A 19,264-nucleotide genomic window follows, 5' to 3' on the forward strand; every position below is an offset into this window, starting at 1 on the left:
CACCCTTTGCATTCAACAACACCATTTGTACACCCACTCCGCAAATCCTCCACCAATCAACAACGAAAAACAGAAGAAACTCCGTCCTGGGGAAGTAATGGACACGCGGGTAAGAAATCTAATTACTTTTGGTTTCATTTGAAGTTTTTCAGTCTACTAAGAATATCCGTAAGCAGAATTTATTCTAGAGCAAAACAGTTAGCTTGCAAAGGCACTTGGGATAATCAATTTCGAAATCGGTGCGTACCGCTTTGTTGGGTCAAGAAGAATCGCAGAGTTGTCTGGTACATATGTATATATGAAAAACATCTAAAAATGACATAAAATCAAATAGTTCAAAAATAGTCTGCAAGAGCCCAGATATACGTGAAACTATTATTAGTTATTTTTTTGTTGACAAACGAAACCTAAAAATATATCGAACGAGCGGCTGAACATTCTGCTAGGATTAAAAATACATTATTTCTTCTCAGATACAGTTGATTGCTTTAAGATATCTAACCATGACTGCCAAAGAGTACATAATTATAATTGTGGCCTTTGTGCAACGGAAATTCACATGTGTTGCGATATACATACATCGTATAAGAAAGATTCCATATATTTTCGAAATATTTCGTAATTTTGTTCTGATTCCATTTCAATGAATGGTGGCCTCTCGAAAACGTAGTTTTGATTCGAACCGGTAATTTCAACATCAAAACCTTACGCTCAAATAAATTATTGCCAGTGCTCAGACAATACCTAGTTCTCTATACGCCAGAAACACAGATTCGGAATAACATAAGCATTCGATTCGGTATAATGTAACGATAAGTATTTATTCAAAATAGCAACTTTATTTTGTTAGTACGTGAACTAAAAAATAGATAAATACTCTAACAATGAAATCAACATCAAGTACACAATCTTTTCAAGTTATACTGTCCCGAAAAGCTTTCAAATACCAAACCAAACAAAGCCAATATCTACACAGACTGATCAACAAATTACCTTACTTACAAGTTTTAATTATATGACGTATGCTATGCTAGTGTCAAACGCATTGTTCAGCATTATAATACGATTCAATAATATTACAGTTATTGAGGCCAGGCGAGGTCGGTGAAGGACAGGTGAGAGTTAGCTGCACACGGTTGTTACATAATTCGTTTTGTAGTAGAACTTTTCTATAACTTGGTGATTTGCATTCCATCTCAAGACAAGAGAGCAAAGAGCCAAACCCCGGAGATAGTAGTCCTTTGACTTGAAACACATATTAAAATACACTATTCATATTTAATGCCAAGCCCTAACATATTTACCTGTAGAAGTGCAAGGGGTTTAATAACTTGACTACCGAAACTTAAAGAAGAATAATTTATATTTTTCAAAGCCATTCACTAATCTCTTTGCACCCAATATCGTTTACTGCAATTATACATAAATACTTGTTTCAAATTTATGAACTTGCCTTATTCTTGATCGCTGTAGTACTAAGCCAGCATGAATACATTAAATTTTACATAATAAAAAACCTTTCCCAAAAAAGGAACTATAACATTTTCGCGACTTGGCATAATATATCAGACCTTGGAAATAAATCTAATCCACTAACCAATACTCTCGAAAGCCTTGTTAAGAAATCAGGTCATAACGGTAGCGTACAAATTAATTGAGAATAGAACCACACATTACATAATTTTTACAACAAAATTAAGACCATGGGAAAAGTCGAATGACCTAACTGTTTTCTCACTTTCTACTTTTTTTTTTTGAAAACGTTAGCAAAAGCAACAACGACCTGGAGAAATGGGAGACACGAAACAGGTCTTTGAAATTTTAGTCGAGTTTTTCGTTCATTTCTGCTATTACCTAGTGTTCGCTTGCCTTTTATTGATTATGAAAATGATTCAAAGTTATATTATATAAAACAGTAGGAGGATGTAAATATGTAACAATAGGAGCAACTATGTAAATACCCATATATTTAATTCAATCGCATTCAAAAATGATGTAGAAATATGAAAATTGATTTCGGAGATTTATTTTTATAGATTTTGGTTTTCCATATGGGAACATATGGAGCTATGCAGAAAGTACGGTATGCTGACTATTTACGGTATGCTGACTATTGTAGAACTTAAATATTTTTTTGCGGGTAGTACATTTTTCCCAGCTGTCAAGCGACTAGGTTTCTTCAGCTTTTTTTTTTTAATTGGTAATAGGATCAAACGAATTTTTCTCTGAGATAATTGGAAGAAGTTTAAAAATTATTTTGTAGGAAAAAAGTTAAGACCACTAATCTTAAAAAATCTAAAATAATAGCTTAGAGGTATATCACATTAACATATTTTATTAATAGGAAAGTAATAAAGATAATAAATATGATTTACCAATTCGAGTAAAAAAAATTGTTGTTCGGCTGTAAGATATATTTAATGAGAAGCTTCGAGTTTTGGATAAAAAAGGTGATAATAAGTTTAATTGGGCAAGTAAAAGAATGATTATATGATTACATTTTATAACGGTAAAGCTTTTAAGCCTCCAACGATCCACTTGATCTTACGTGTATATTTCGATTTAGAATGTTATTCTTAACCCATATAACTGACTTTAGAGGCTTATTGTTAAGCTGATCAATAAAATACTTTCCATCCTTTTGTATTTAATTTAAAAGGAGGTTTTTTGTGTTTACGCCATTGCGACTTACATTTGCCGTACAGCTACATAGTACTTAGAACGCTGCATCTTTGTACTTAGTATTATTTGAACTTTCCACTTTGTTAGAATATAGATCGATATAAACTTATAAACTACAAAACTCATACTTTTAAACTTTAAATTATAAACGGAGTTGTATATTATGGTTCTTAAAGAAACAGTTTGATTTTTAGTTTTGTGATGGTCTGGAAATTTAGTTCTATTAACAGAATTCATTCATAAATATGTCTAACCTTCAACACAGAATTTGATTGTAGTATTCATTAAACGGTACTTTGAAAGTTATTATATATTATTAGCGGAATTTACTTCTATTAACTAAATTCATTCATAAATATGTCTAACCTTCAGCACATAGAATTTGATTGTAGTATTCATTAAATGGTACTTTGAAAGTTTTTATACATTATTAGCGGAATGCCTTTAAGTTTTAATTTTTAAAAATTATTTTGTCTTTACTTTTGAATATTAACAACGGATAGATACTTCTTATTCAGGCCTTTTCCGATCCAAAAAAAAAAACACCGAATAGCTGGTGTTACATTATTATACCCGTTACTCGTTGAATAAAGGGATTTAAAAAACTAAAACATTAGTTGAAATGTGTGTAACAGGCAGAAGAAAGGCGTTACTTTAAAAAGTGATCTAGTCATGCCTGTCCGTCTATCCGAATGAGCTTAAGATGAAACAAGCGACAACTATTTTACAAAACTATTCGCTTTTTCCCTTTTTTACTTTTCTTGCCAATTTCTATCTACATGCTCCCAACATTGTGCAATTTCTTCATGGCACACCTTGTAGCTGAGTAACGGGTATAGTTCGGCCGTCGACAAAACTCGACTAAGACTTTCTCTCTTCATTTTCCTCGGAACATGCCTGATTATTGTTTAAGCCTCATTATTTTTGATGTATGTAATACATCTTGAATGATTATTAGGCGTTTCAGTTATTAATGTGCTTAATATATGTTTATCTGTTTATATTTTCCCTGTTTTTATCGCCAATTGTGTCAATGTATACGTTTGTGGTCTATAGCGGCGTAGACCGTCGATTGATGTACGTCGTCCAAGCGTACAAGACCTAGAAGATCTTATCAACAAGCCATCCACACCCTTACGCGATGTCGGCGATGGCGGTCCTCCTTCTATCGTTGATGTCCAAGAGTCTTACTCTGTTGTGGAAGGTATGTATGTGTGCTAAAGAAATAACTTTTTCAATACGAAATAACATACTTTTTCCAGGTATGTACCAAGTATCATAAATATCCCCATTGTAATACGTAAATCAGTTAAAGCAACTGCGTTGGTTTTATTTTCCTTTAAGCACATACATATATGTTATATCGTATATCTAACTAAGTTGTAGTTGTTAACATGAGCATGCCTTGTACTTGTTTTCTAGACTCGACTGCTTACCTCACTGTCGGCGTCGAAGGTAGTCCAGCGCCTACGTTCAAGTTCTACAAGGGAGTTAGCGAGATTCTTGAGGGCGGTCGGTTTAAGTTTCTCACAGATGGGCAAACAAACACAATTACCTTGTGTATGCGTAAGTGCAAGCCCAATGATGAGAGCAAGTACAAGATAGTTGTTTCCAACATTCACGGCGAGGATTCAGCCGAAATGCAACTCTATGTATCTGATTCAAGTGGCATGGACTTCCGTGCCATGCTCAAAAAACGTCGTTATCAAAAATGGGACAAAGACGAACAGGACCCCAATTGGGGCGACCTTAAAGAAACGGAAAAGCCGTTGCCGGCCCTTAAAAAAGTTGAAAGGGTAAGAACTAAGTTATTCGCTTTTATCAGACTTGCTGATGACAGGGTGGAATTCTCTATAATTTGTTGGCACTTTGATTCAGTTCAGCTTAAAAGCTTGACTACATTTTTATTGAATTCGTGAATTTCGTTCTTAGCGTAGCCCTATACATATTTTAAAACAATGTAAACTGCATCAATCAACAAGGCATCAAAGTGTTTGCCTCAGCTTATGTTTCATTTAGATACATCCAATGAATCCAAATTGTAAATCGCACCCGTATCGGTAAAATTTTATTTCTTTTAACGAATTTTTAGGCAGGTTAAGGTTTTAAAACTTTATAAAGAAATATTTTCCAATAAACATTTTCGATTGATATACCTGAAATTTAGGGTCCAGGATCGCGTAGACCATCTTTGGCAGAGCTGATTCCCGATTGGCCGACATTACATCCATTTCGGCGTGAGGAGGTGCGCTCCCTCTCTCTCTCTCTCTCTCTCTCTCTCTCTTTAATAATTTATTACCGAATTAATACTCAGTATTATTGCCTATACTTTTCAGTAGTGTAAGCGACTATTGAATTTTTTGTAATTTTGTACAGCTACTGTTCGGATATCAAATTATTTTACAGCCAATTTTGACTCATGATCTCGAATTAACTCACGAAAAGGTTTTCTACAATTATTAAGTATTTATTTTGAATTATAATTGTTTGAATTTTGTTATCTGTTTCTTAAGCTATGTGTCATTTCACAAAGAGTTTTCCACTCAAAAACATCGCACATACGGCTAAATGTTTTTACCTGCATAAATTAGAAGCGAAGTTTATGCATAAAAAGCTTGACATAAAAGTACCGACAAAATAACAAATGAGCATACCAGATATACTATATTCTTTATTCAAAAAAAATTTCCCAATATTATGTGATAACTCATATGATATAGGTATACATACTTTGAAAAAGTAACCCTAACCATATAAATCGGCCTAAATGGTCGTTTTACCATTTAATAATCATTTTTTGAAAAATCAAAATAATGTGAGTTATCATAGAATATTCTGGATGTTTATGTTTGCGTATGGTCTAATTATATTATATAAATGTGTGTAAGCCCTTTTGTGAAAGTAACAAAGGCAATGCAATTTTTGACAAAAATGACAAAGTTGGAAGTACATTATTCATAGCTAAACGTATTAAAAAAAAGACAATAAGCTTGTAGTTTAAATTCGATATACGATAAATAACAATAACGAGAATACTTATAAACTCAAAAGCGACTATTGGTATTAGAAAGTGGTTTCTTGTTTCAAAATATTTTATTAAATAAATAAAAAATTGCCACGATTCTATCAGCTTGATAATCCAATAATTTAATTTACAATTTCGCATTATCATAATCTTCAAGCGTGTTACCGGCAGACAGACTATTAAGTCAAGAACTTTCAACGCAGAAAATAAATAAATTAAATTTCTATATATGTAAGATGCGATGTTACTTTACCAGTATTTTATTTACCGATAACCTAGAAAAAATCGAGGGCACGACCATCATTTCAGTATGTCCGACCGCTAGTCTGTACCTTCAGTTGACCAAGGCGATTTTTATGTGCCCTTTGAAACAAATAAGTTGACTTTGACTTATGCTAAAAGATTATGTGTTACGTATGTATGTATGTACGAGTATATTTTGTTTAAATATTAATACGTGTCAAAGAAAGCAAAAAAAAACTTTGATTTTTGGGCTCGGATCTATAATAATTAGAAATATAACAAAAGTAACCTATCTTATCAAAATACATCACACATATAAATGATTTTGTAATATATATTTAATTACATCCATCTATATGTGAGAACTATCTTGGTAAGATTATATTTAAAATAATAAGAAATACATTTAGTAATCGTATATCAAATTTACACACCTTTACCCATTTTTGACAACGTATCAACTTAAAATATGTGAGCACAGAAGGTTGAGTCGTTCCTCAGTCCACTTATCGATCAATTTGCAAAGGAGGGAAAGGACAAAAAGGTTGTTTTTGAAGCCAGATTCAGCAAACCCAATTGCAAGCCCAAGTGGCTGTTTCGAAAAGACGTAAGTTTCCCAATACAGCTCAATTTACTAAGAGCTTTTAAAGAAGACTTTTTCCCATTTCTAATACTTAATTAATTATAGGAGGTGTTTACCGGCAGTAAATTTAAATTTAAACAAGAAAATGATACTTATCAGTTGATTATTACGACACCGAAAGTCGAGGACACCGGCAAGTACACCATTGAAATCGGCGGTGTTTCAAGTACAGCATTTTTGAATGTCGAAGAAGCCGATCCCACCTACACTTTTACGAAACCCCTTAAAAAGAAACTTGAGGGATTCACTCAGCATGAGACCACTCTTGAGTGCTCCGTCAGTAGCAGTATGGCTAATGTGCATTGGTTTAAGGATAACACCAAGTTGGAGTCCGATGATCCTCGCTACCTTATCTCTAAAGATATAAACGGTAACCTCAAACTTATTATTAAGGATTCTGTGCTCGATGATGCGGGGCTCTACAGGTGTCAACTGGATAAGCAACCTGATAAGACCGAGTGTAACCTTAAGGTCACAGAGTACCCCTACAAGTTCGTCAAGGTTCTAAAATCACAACAGTGTATTGAGAAAGACACAGTGACGCTCGCATGCGAAATCGACGATGCTATGGGTGAAGTGAAGTGGTTCCGTAACGGCGAAGAAATCAAGCCCGATAAACGTATTCAAGTTGTAAAAGATGGTCGAAAGCGAAAGCTAGTCATTAAGGACTGCAAGGTTACCGATGCCGGCCAATTCAAATGTACAACGAATGCCGACACCACAGAGTCGGAAATTGTCATTAACTGTAAGTTTGTCTCTTCTTATGATGCAATCAGTGTAACGAGTACTAGAATACTAGTTGCCTTTTTTGGCATAAAATAAAGTATCTAAGCTAGCGAGATAAATTTGTTTAGTAACAATTATAAAAATCGATTTATTTATAGATTTTAATTTACAAATATATATATATATATATATATATATATATATAAATATCTAGTTTGATTTTATGCCAAAATAATGAAAATGGACCGGTAATACATTTTTTATACTTTTAATAACATAATGTCGGTGGTATTCCCTGTTTAACTATATTTTTTATAGACCAAAACCGCTTTAACAAAAAACTCAAGGATACTGAAGCTGTTGAGAGAGAAAAATTGGTTCTGGACATCGAGCTTCAGGATCAAACGGCACCATGCGACTGGAAATTTAACGGAGAGCCCATAGTACCAAGTGAAAGTATTGAAATCAAGAACATGGGTGGCGGCAAGCATCAACTCATATTTAACAGCCTGGATATGTCTAATGAGGGCGAAATAACTTGCGAGTCTGGCCAGCTAAGTTCGAAATGCAAGCTTTCTATTCGCAAGGGAGAAAGTAGACCAAACATAGACTGTCCTGATAAATTTGCTGGTCCTATCAGTGCCCCTGTGCTTCTAGAAGTGCCATTTAAAGGTAAAAAAAAAACAAAACAAAAAAACCGAACATTCCAAAGAAAAGAAGTTCTATTGTCTTAAGAATTATTTAAAAAAAATTGGTGAAAAATATAATTACATTTTAATGTACCAATATTAATAGTAACTCGTATTCTATATTTTGAAATTTTTCCGTATCACAACTTATAAGTTTACAATGAAGAATATTTTGTTAAAGATGTATTTCGAAATCGATCGGTTCGCATCAAAAGTAATTTATGATATTAACTACCATGAATTGTCAAACTGTGCTGGTACTTCCAAACAATTTATTGGTTCACAGATATATCAAGTGGTTGATTTTGTATTCCGTATTTTGGTCTCTTTTTATAATCCGAAAATATTTGTCATTGGTGATTAAGGTATCAGACGTCTTCGTTCAATCATACACACCACAACTTCTTTTTTTATGTTCCCTTCCATGCGCAACAAATTTTTTAAACCTTGTTTATTTAGTTTCCGGTACAAAGCAAACACCAGTAGAGGCCAAACTATTCAAGGACGGAAAGCCATTGCCCGTGAAGGATGTGGAGGTTGCAGTTACCGATGACAAGGTCACATTTAAAATAAAAAAGCCGTCAAGAGATTTATCTGGGCCATATCAAATAAAAATATCCAATGGACAAGGGGAAGATACCAAAGATGTACAGATTATTTGTCAAGATGTTCCACAGCCCCCTCAGGATGTGGACATTACAGACGTCTATCAAACATCCTGTGTAGTAAGCTTTAATCCCCCGTCTGACGATGGTGGTACTCCTATAACCAAATATGTGATCGAACGGCAGGACTTAAGCAAAAAACATGGTTGGGAGTCTGTCGCTGAGGTTATACCTAGTGAACCGTGTCTAAAAAAAATTGATGACTTAATCCCAAAAAAGCAGTACAGATTCCGCATTCGTGCTGTCAACGCAATCGGCCAATCAGATCCAGCCACATTCAAAAATACCATTCTTGCAAAAGACCCATGGGATGAGCCTGGAAAGCCGAAGGCAGTCGATCTTACCGACTGGGATAAAGACCATGCAGATCTGAAGTGGGACGCCCCCGAGACTGATGGCGGGGATCCTATAACTGCATATATTGTGGAATACAAAGAAAAGTTCTCTAACGAGTGGGTTGCCGGCAAGGAAGTTGACGGCGATGCTAGAACTGCTACTGTTGACGGTCTAAAAGAGGGGCAACAGTATGAATTCCGAGTCCGTGCTGTTAATAGGGCAGGCCCAGGTGAACCCAGCGACAAGACTAAATCCATTATTGCAAAATGCCGTTTTGTTAAGCCCTTCATTGTTGGAGAAGGTCTTAAAAATGTGACCGTTAAAAAGGGACAAACTATTCGGTTCGACATTAAATATGATGGTGAGCCAGAGCCAGCAGCTACATGGGTAAAGGGAACAGACAATTTAAAGTTTGACAACCAGCGCATTAGCTTAGATCAGTTGGAAAGGAACTCATCCATTACTATTAAAAAATCAGTGCGCAAGGACACAGGCAAATACAAATTAGTACTGTCGAATAGCTCAGGGACAATCGAGTCCGAGGCTCAAGTTGTGGTTCTTGACAGGCCACTTGCTCCTGGCGGACCATTTGAGCCGGAAGAGATTCGCGCCAGCCATATAAAAATGAAATGGAATCGTCCAGAGGATGACGGTGGTTGTGAAATTAGTGGATATGCTTTAGAGCGCATGGACGAAGAGACGGGCCGCTGGATTCCAGCTGGAGAAGTGGGTCCGAATGAGACTTCATTCGATTTTAAGGGACTAACGCCAAATAAGAAATACAAGTTTCGCGTGAAGGCCATTAATAAAGAGGGCGAGTCAGAGCCACTTGAGACATTCGACGCAATCGTGGCAAGAAATCCATACGATCCTCCAAGTCCACCCAGCCAGCCAGTTATCGATGATTACGATAACAAGAGTGTTTTTTTGAAATGGAAGCGTCCTCCGTCAGATGGCGGACGCCCAATTACCCATTATATCGTTGAAATAAAAGACAAATTCGCACCTTCCTGGAGTGAGGTGGCAAGGACTGATGATCCCAACCCTGAATGTAACGTAGAGGGCCTTAAGGAAAAAATGGTGTACCAATTCCGAGTTAGAGCCGTTAACAAGGCAGGCCCCTCCGAGCCCTCCCAACCCACTGACAATCACTTGTGCAAACACAAAAATCGTAAGTATTCACATTATCAGGTCAGTCCAGATATAAACCTGCTTTGGCTTAACATTTAAACACATTTGGCAAACAATATTAAGATTAATTAACTAATATTGCTTTCAGATATTTAAATAATACATATATGTGTTGGGATATATTTTTGCTTTACATACCAAATGCCTACATAGCTTTTCAAACACAGCACAATCAACCATGTCGAACCATCCATTTTTGATTCGTTGGACGTAGAGAATCAGTAGTCTTCACAAGTCGTGGATTTTATTTTCCGAATTTAAACCCGTTACTTGAAAAGTAGGTAGCAGGTATACAACGTTTTTGACCATATAGGATATATATATTCCTGATCATGATCACTCTGTCCGTATAAACGTCTTGATCTTATGAACTATGTAAGCTAGAAAGTTTGAGATTTGTTGAGTTTATTAGAATCATGCATATTCCAGAGACGCAGACGCAGCGCAAGTTTGCTTCCAAATATTGCCACACTTTTGAAAAATGTTGATTTTTCTTCGTTTTGTCCTTTGACCACCCGTCAATGCCCACAAGCCGCACGCAATTTTGAAAAAAATGTTTAATTTATTTTTCATTTTATTATTGATATTTCATCGATTAGGCAAATAAATTTTGAAATTTCTCGTTGGCTCTTCAACCAGGTAACCAGCTGCAAACGTCATCTGATAGTCTTGTTTAAACTGCTTTTTAATAGAATAACAATAATTTGTTTATTTGTCATGTGTTAAAAGGTTTTATTTGACCAAAAATAATCCAAACTTGGCTAACGAAATTTTTGTAGACAGCACCTAAACAAAGCATTTTGGCTAAGGCTGATTTTATACCCGTTACTCGTTGAGTAAAAGGGGGGAAGCGTGTTCAGACATATAAAGTATATATATTCCTGATCAGCATCAATAGCCGAGACGATCTGGACATGTCTGTCTGTCCGTCTATCCGTATGAACGCTGCGATCTTAGGAACTATAAAAGCTAGACAGTTGAATTGAGCTTGCAGCTTCCAGAGGCATAGACACAAGTTTGATTCCAAATGTTGCCACGTCCAAAACGCCCACGCTTTTGGAAAATGTTTTGATACTCTTAATGTTCTTATTAGTTTTAAATAGTTTGCCAAAAAACTTTTTGCTACGAACAGAAACCGCCCAAAACTGCCCCGCCCATACTTTTGGTAATTCTTTAAGTGTTTCTCTTTTTATTCCCCAATATCTATCGATATGCCAAAATAAGGAATTTCGCGATAGCTGAGTGACAGGTATCTGATATTCGGGGAACTGGACCATTGAATCTTGTTTTATTCTGAAATAAATGTATTTAGTATTATTTTTAAATAATCTTTTCTTTTTGCTCTACTGAGAGACGACATTATGTTTCATTCAACGGTACACAATTTCCATGATCGTGGATGCTCGAGATATATTATAAAAGACTTTAATATAGCATATTTTAATTTTATGCATGAATCATTTTGATTTACATCAGCGCTGACAGTCGGAAATTGCTTAGAAAATCTCGCATCAGCTTAACTGCCAACGCACTTACTGTGTATGTACTGCAAGACGCTTAGATCCCCAAAAAAAAAATATAATGTTTTCATTTATTCATGTCATTTATTCAACTTTTAGTTAAGCCGCAAATAGATCGGTCTACTTTTAAACGAGTAACAATAAAGAGCGGCCGAACTCACAAATGGTCGGTTGATGTCCTTGGGGAACCAATACCAGAGCTACATTGGAGCTGGCGGGATGATATTCCATTAACCAACGGAGACAGAATAAAGATAGAAAATATCGACTATCATACTGATTTTAGCATTACAAATGTTTTGCGTAAGGATAGTGGCTTTTATACTTTAAAAGCAGAGAACCGCAATGGCATTGACCGCGAGACCGTGGAATTAGTTGTTCTAGGAAAACCAAGTTCGCCAAAAGGACCCCTTGCTGTAAGCGATGTAACTGCAAATGGATGCAAACTTCAATGGAAGAAGCCTGAAGATGATGGTGGAGTGCCAATAAAGGAATATGTTGTTGAAAAAATGGACACAGCAACTGGAAAATGGGTCCGAGTTGGAAGATCTCCTGGTGAAAAAGAGCCCCCTAGCTTTGACGTTACTGGCTTAAATCTGGGGTCAGAGTACATGTTCCGTGTTTCTGCTGTTAACGAGGAAGGAGAGTCGGAACCTCTTACTACTTTGGTAGGGGTCGTGGCTAAAGATCCATTTGATGAGCCAAACAAACCTGGAACTCCAGAAGTTACTGACTATGATAATCAAAGTGTAAGCTTAAAATGGGCTGCACCTAACAATGACGGCGGAGCCCCAATTCAAAAGTACATAATAGAAAAAAAGAATAAAAATAAGACAGAATGGGAAAAAGCTCTAGAAATACCGGGAGACCAACTGGAAGCCACAGTTGCCGGACTTCAAGAATATGGAGAATATCAATTTCGCGTAATAGCAGTAAACAAAGCCGGACTTTCCCCTCCATCAGATTCTAGTGTTCCCCAAATAGTGAAGTACAAAAAATGTAAGTCTTAAACCCTTATGCGTTTGCAAGCCCTTTACCGGTACTTATATATTTACTAGATTATTTTAATGTAACAAGTAGAAGGAAGAGTTACCATATATCGTTACAAAGAATTATTATATTCTTACACCATAAGGATATATCATAGTCCTGTTCGCCTGTGAATTATATCAGCATAAAAATTATAATTGTGCTCGCTAAATTTATTGTCGCCTAGTTTCTGAAAGTTTACATTTTTTTCTTATTTTATATCTCTCGATATCCCAGAAAAAATGTGCAATTTCGCGTTTGTATTTCCACTACCTGAGTACGGGTATCTAAAAATCTTGTTTAAAAAGCTTTTTAATAAAATAATAATTTATTTTTTATAATTCTCCTTCCTATCGATGTACCAAATGTAAATATCTAGCGAGACACCAAAAATTGTCTAAATCACTCCAATACTTTGGATTCCTAGTTTTAGAAGTATTTAATAAGACGTTAATTAGATTATGATAAATTATTAGAGAGTAATGATCAATATATAACTGATAGGTGACTTTATCGAGTTGCAGCACAGGACTAGAGCGTTATCTATTGTTTTTCTTTCTGTTTTACAGTGAAGCCCCGTATTGACCGATCTAACCTAAAGCCGTTGCTCATTCGAGCCGGCAAGCCAATAAAGTACGATGTTAATGTTCGTGGTGAACCTGCACCCGTAATAACGTGGTATCAAAATGATAAAGAGCTCAAGCCAGAAGAACTTCCTAGCAGTAGCGAGATCAAGAACATCCCATATAATACTAAGATTTCAATCATTGAAACTGTTCGTAAACATACTGGAATATACAAGATAATGGCTGTTAATGAACACGGACAGGATGAAGCCACAGTTGAGGTTAATATTCTAGCTCCTCCAAGCAAGCCAAGGGGTCCCTTGGATGTTAAAGATGTTACTAAAGACAGCTGTAAGCTCAAATGGAAAAAACCAGAAGATGATGGAGGAAAACCCATTTCAGCCTATCAGGTTGAAAAGTTTGATAAAAAACAAGGTCGTTGGGTCCCTCTTGGTCGAACGTCTGCCAATGATACCGAATTTGATGTAAAGGGCCTCCAGGAAGGCCATGAATATCAGTTTCGCGTCAAGGCAATTAATGAAGAGGGGGAATCCGATCCCCTGGACTCCGATGATAGCATCATAGCTAAAAATCCCTATGATGCTGCTAGTAAGCCAGGTACACCTAACATTGATGATTATAATGAGCATATGGTAAAATTGAAGTGGGAAGCACCCAGGTCTGACGGAGGCGCCCCAATATCAGGTTACGTCATTGAAAAAAAAGATAAGTTCTCTCCTATTTGGGATGAAATCCTCAGCACCAATGTAAGTATTGCGAGTTATATTCAGCTTTTATTTTTTATAAGATATTTATCAAAGCAATTCCATTAAAAAAATTTATTTTTGAAGACATCCGTTCCCGAAGCAACCGTTGAAGGTCTTGTTGAAGGCAATATCTACCAGTTTCGAGTTCGGGCAGTTAATAAGGCCGGTCTCAGCGACCCGAGTGATGCAACAGAGCCTCATTTGGCTAAGCCAAGAAATCGTAAGACCGTATATATTTTTTTTGAATTAATAAATTACAAATAATAATATAGTGGTTATATTGGATTACGACATTAATTCGAGTGTTAAGCCAAAGCAAACACTAGCATACCACATTATTCAATCTATCATTAAATATTTAATTCCCCCATTGATATTTTCAATTTTAGTAAAGCCATATATAAACAGGGATAAAATGAAGCCTATTAAGGTTCGCGCTGGTCAACCCGTTAAGTTTGATGTCGATGTCAAGGGAGAACCGGCGCCTTCTTTAACATGGTTCTTAAAAGAAACCGAGCTAACGCCTACGGGTCAAGTACGTCTAGAAAACATAGATTACAATAGCAAACTTACATTGCTTGATACGAATCGCAAGCAAAGTGGCCAGTATAAGTTACGTGCTGAAAATATAAATGGCGTTGACGAAGCTGAAGTTGAAGTCATTATATTAGATAAGCCTTCAAAGCCTGAAGGACCGATTGAAGTCTCGGACATTCATAAAGAAGGGTGCAAGCTTAAATGGAAGAAACCTAAAGATGATGGAGGTATACCTATTACTGGCTATGTAATAGAAAAAATGGATACCGCCACTGGTAAATGGGTTCCTGCTGGTTCCGTAGATCCAGAAAAATATGATATTGAGATAAAGGGCTTGGATCCAAATCATCGCTACCAATTTAGAGTGAAGGCAGTCAACGAGGAGGGTGAATCAGAACCTCTTGAAACTGAATCGGCTATTACTGCCAAGAATCCATTCGACGTGTCTGCTCCCCCTGGTCTCCCTGAGCTTGAAGATTGGGATGAGCATCATGTCAAACTAAAATGGGAACCACCCATTCGGGATGGGGGCTCTCCTATTACCAACTATATAATCGAAGTAATGGATAAAGATTCAGGGGAATTTGTGAAGGCAGTTGAAACTGATAGTCCAGTTTGTAAAGGCGTCGTAAAGAAACTTGAAGAAGGACAGCAATACAAATTTAGAGTTCGAGCCGTAAACAAGGCCGGTCCATCGGACCCATCCGAACAAACGAATTGGCATGTGGCCAAACCTCGATTCCGTAAGTTGCCTACAAAAATCTTTTTTAAGTTCTTAACATTTAAATATATACTTTTTAGTGAAACCCCATATTGATCGAATGAATTTAAAACCCGTGATTGTAAAAACTGGTTTATCAATTAGCTTGGATATTAACATACGAGGAGAGCCAGCTCCAAAAGTTGAATGGTTCTTCAATAAATTATCTATTACAAGCGACGAACATAGTGTAAAAATTGATAATGTTGATTACAATACGAAATTCTTTGTTATGCGTGCACAGAGATCTCAAAGTGGAAAATACACAATCAAAGCAACAAACGAAGTTGGTGAAGACGAAGCAGAACTGGAAGTCACAGTTTTGGGCAAGCCAGGAAAACCAAAAGGTCCACTGCAAGTCAATGATATAACAAAACACAGCTGCAAGCTTAAGTGGGAAAAACCAGATGATGATGGTGGTTCACCCATCGACTACTACGAAATTGAAAAACTTGATCCTCACACGGGTCAGTGGTTACCATGTGGAAAGAGTACCGAGCCGGAGGCCAAGGTAATTGGTCTTCATGAAGGAAAGGCATATAAATTCCGAGTAAGGGCTGTAAACAAGGAAGGAGAATCTGAGGACTTGGAAACCGAAAAGCCAATTATAGCGAAAAATCCATTTGATGAACCAGATAGACCAGGGAAACCTGAACCAACTAATTGGGATAAAGATTTTGTCGACTTAGCCTGGGACCCGCCGAAAAACGATGGTGGCGCACCAATCCAAAAATATATTATTCAAATGCGAGATAAGTCTGGACGCGCATGGGTGGACTCTGCAACCGTGCCTGGGGATAAGTGTAATGGTACCGTAACTGGCGTAGAAGAGGGCCATGAATACGAGTTCCGTATTGTTGCTGTTAATAAGGCGGGACCTAGTGATCCAAGCGATGTTTCAAAATCTGTGATAGCGAAACCTCGTTTTCTTAAACCTCACATTGATCGCAAGAACCTACAAAAGAAAATTATGCGCAGCGGTCAAATGCTTCATATTGACGCATTAATAAAGGCGGAACCTCCAGCAAAAATAACATGGACTTACAACGAAACAGAAATTAAAACTTCAGATCACATAAAAATTGAAAACGAGGACTATAAAACGACATTCATTATGCCAAAAGTGAAACGCGCTGATCGAGGCATTTACATCGTCACTGCCAAAAACGACTCAGGTTCCGACACCGTAGAAGTTGAGCTGGAAGTACTGTGCAAGCCAAGTAAACCGAAAGGCCCTCTAGCTGTTTCTAATGTAACGGCCGAGACCTTACACTTGAAATGGGAAAAGCCCGAAGATGATGGCGGCGACCCTGTTGAACAATATTTAGTTGAACGCATGGATACGGAAACAGGTCGATGGGTACCTGTACTTACAACTAAAACACCTGAAGCCGATGTTACAGGTCTTACGGAAGGAAAGGAATATCTATTTAGAGTAAAAGCGGTCAATTCCGAAGGCGAATCAGAGCCTTTGGTGACCGATATTCCAACAAAGGCCAAAAATCCTTTTGATGCGGCCGACACCCCAGGTAAGCCGCAAATTGTTGATTGGTCAGGTAACCACTGTGATCTAAAGTGGAGGGCACCCGAAGACGATGGGGGGGCATCCATTACCGGCTATGTTGTAGAAAGGAAGGATCCCAATACAGGAAAGTGGCAAAAGGCACTTGAAACAAGTACACCTGACTGTAAGGCACGCGTAAATGACTTAATAGCAGGCAACAAATATCAGTTCAGAATAAAGGCTGTCAACAAGGCAGGAAAGAGCAAACCGTCCGAGCCGTCCGACCAGATGACCGCAAAGGACCGATTTGCTCCACCCAAAATTGATAGAACAAACATTAAGGACATAACCATCACGGCTGGACAACACATTCGATTCGACATTAAGGTCTCTGGAGAGCCTCCGGCTACAAAAGTATGGCTTCACAACAAAGCACGACTGGAAAATGACGATAGTAACTACAATATTGATATGGAATCATATCGCACAAAACTGGCCGTGCCAATTTCAAAGCGATTCCATTCAGGAAAATATACTCTTAAGGCAGAGAATGAATCTGGACGGGATGAGGCTTCATTTGAAGTCATAGTCTTAGATAAACCGGGCCCCCCAGAGGGTCCTTTACGAGTCACAGATGTGCACAAAGAAGGGTGCAAGCTGAAATGGAACGCTCCCTTGGACGATGGAGGTTTGCCAATCGACCATTATATTATTGAGAAAATGGACGTTGAGAGTGGGCGTTGGTTGCCATCTGGACGCTTTAAAGAATCTTTTGCCGAGTTGAACAATTTGGAGCCTAGTCATGAGTACAAATTTCGAGTGCTTGCCGTAAACACTGAAGGTGAATCTGAACCATTAACTGGAGAACAGTCTGTTATTGCCAAGAATCCTTTTGATGAGCCCGGAAAGCCCGGAACTCCGGAAGCAGTCGACTGGGACAAAGATCACGTCGATTTAGTTTGGAGGCCACCAATTAACGATGGTGGATCGCCTATCACTGGCTATGTAGTTGAAAAACGTGAGAAAGGTACTGACAAGTGGATAAAGGGAACAGAAGTTGCTATCCCTTGCCTTGGCGAGGAGTGCAAAGCCACTGTGCCAACCCTAAATGAAAATTGTGAATACGAATTCCGAGTCAAAGCAATTAATGCTGCTGGGCCTGGTGAACCATCTGACGCAAGCAAACCTATCATTACAAAGCCAAGAAAGTGTAAGTCTATACAGAGCAATATAAATTGCAACCATGTCCGTCATCTTTTACGCGATTCCTTTTTAGACTATCAGCATTTTTTGTTTCCCCAGTAGCAGATGCGAATAAAAAAAGGTTCAATATTTGCTTATGCCATAAAATCACTAGAAAACTCAGCATAAAACATATATTTTAAAATTAAGTAATAACAATTTTAAACTTATAAGAATCGGTCAACTTATGATACAGTTTAGTGTGGAGCTTATACCCGTTACTCGTATAGGAAAAGGATATACTAGAAATGTTGAAATGTATGCAACAGGTAGAAGGACCGTTTCCGACGCCCAAAACTCCACTTCCATGATTTTAAACATTATTTTATTTTTTCTTGTTTCATTCCCCATTATCTATTGTTAAGCCAGAAAAATTATGAAATTTCGCGTTGTCAAAAATTATTTCATCATGGTAAATTTATATAAATGTAAATTTAATTTAAATAATGTTTTTATTTTATGCTTTTATAATAAAATAGTGGCCCCCAAAATTGACCGCAAAAATATTCGTACCTATAACTTCAAGTCTGGAGAGCCGATATTTTTGGACATCAACATCAGTGGAGAGCCCGCACCGGATGTTAATTGGAATCAAAACAACAAGTCTGTTCAAACAACATCATTTAGTCATATTGAGAATATTCCGTATAACACTAAATATATAAATAACAACCCCGAACGGAAAGATACGGGACTCTACAAGATCTCAGCGCATAACCTATACGGTCAGGATCAAGTCGAGTTTCAGATTAATATTATTAGTAAGTTAACAACTATTGTAATGTTTAAAAAAACAAGATACATTTTCCTTTTGTTTAATTAGCGAAACCCGGCAAACCTGAAGGTCCATTAGAAGTGTCAGAAGTACACAAGGATGGTTGTAAGCTGAAATGGAAAAAACCCAAGGACGATGGAGGTGAACCAGTTGAAAGCTATTTGGTTGAAAAATTCGACCCAGATACGGGTATTTGGTTACCTGTTGGCAGGTCTGACGTACCTGAGTACAACGTTGATGGCTTAGTCCCAGGTCATGATTACAAGTTCCGTGTAAAAGCTATAAATAAGGAAGGGGAATCGGAGCCACTGGAAACCTTGGGGTCAATAATTGCCAAGGATCCATTTAGTAAGTTCAAAAATTA

The 19,264-nt window shown here is 37.1% G+C and overlaps 1 protein-coding gene across 12 annotated transcripts in view; it reads left to right on the plus strand.

Annotated features, from left to right (window-relative positions):
* Positions 1-19,264, plus strand: part of LOC117146327 (twitchin) — a 50,732-nt gene that overhangs the window by 14,531 nt on the left and 16,937 nt on the right. For 8 of the 12 annotated variants that reach the window (XM_033312408.1, XM_033312405.1, XM_033312410.1 and 5 more), the window contains 15 exons: positions 74-109; positions 1,083-1,115; positions 3,739-3,886; positions 4,105-4,478; positions 6,432-6,557; positions 6,639-7,338; positions 7,638-7,991; positions 8,468-10,180; positions 11,820-12,719; positions 13,319-14,082; positions 14,167-14,302; positions 14,472-15,362; positions 15,421-18,093; positions 18,605-18,886; positions 18,949-19,248. In XM_033312408.1, the coding sequence (XP_033168299.1) occupies positions 74-109; positions 1,083-1,115; positions 3,739-3,886; positions 4,105-4,478; positions 6,432-6,557; positions 6,639-7,338; positions 7,638-7,991; positions 8,468-10,180; positions 11,820-12,719; positions 13,319-14,082; positions 14,167-14,302; positions 14,472-15,362; positions 15,421-18,093; positions 18,605-18,886; positions 18,949-19,248 (9,430 nt within the window). The remainder of the gene's footprint in view (positions 1-73; positions 110-1,082; positions 1,116-3,738; positions 3,887-4,104; positions 4,479-6,431; positions 6,558-6,638; positions 7,339-7,637; positions 7,992-8,467; positions 10,181-11,819; positions 12,720-13,318; positions 14,083-14,166; positions 14,303-14,471; positions 15,363-15,420; positions 18,094-18,604; positions 18,887-18,948; positions 19,249-19,264) is intronic. The other 4 variants (XM_033312407.1, XM_033312411.1, XM_033312416.1 and 1 more) reach the window with 2 other exon arrangements.

Source organism: Drosophila mauritiana, chromosome 4 (assembly GCF_004382145.1).
Source record: "Drosophila mauritiana strain mau12 chromosome 4, ASM438214v1, whole genome shotgun sequence".
In the NCBI taxonomy this organism is placed as follows: domain Eukaryota; kingdom Metazoa; phylum Arthropoda; class Insecta; order Diptera; family Drosophilidae; genus Drosophila; species Drosophila mauritiana.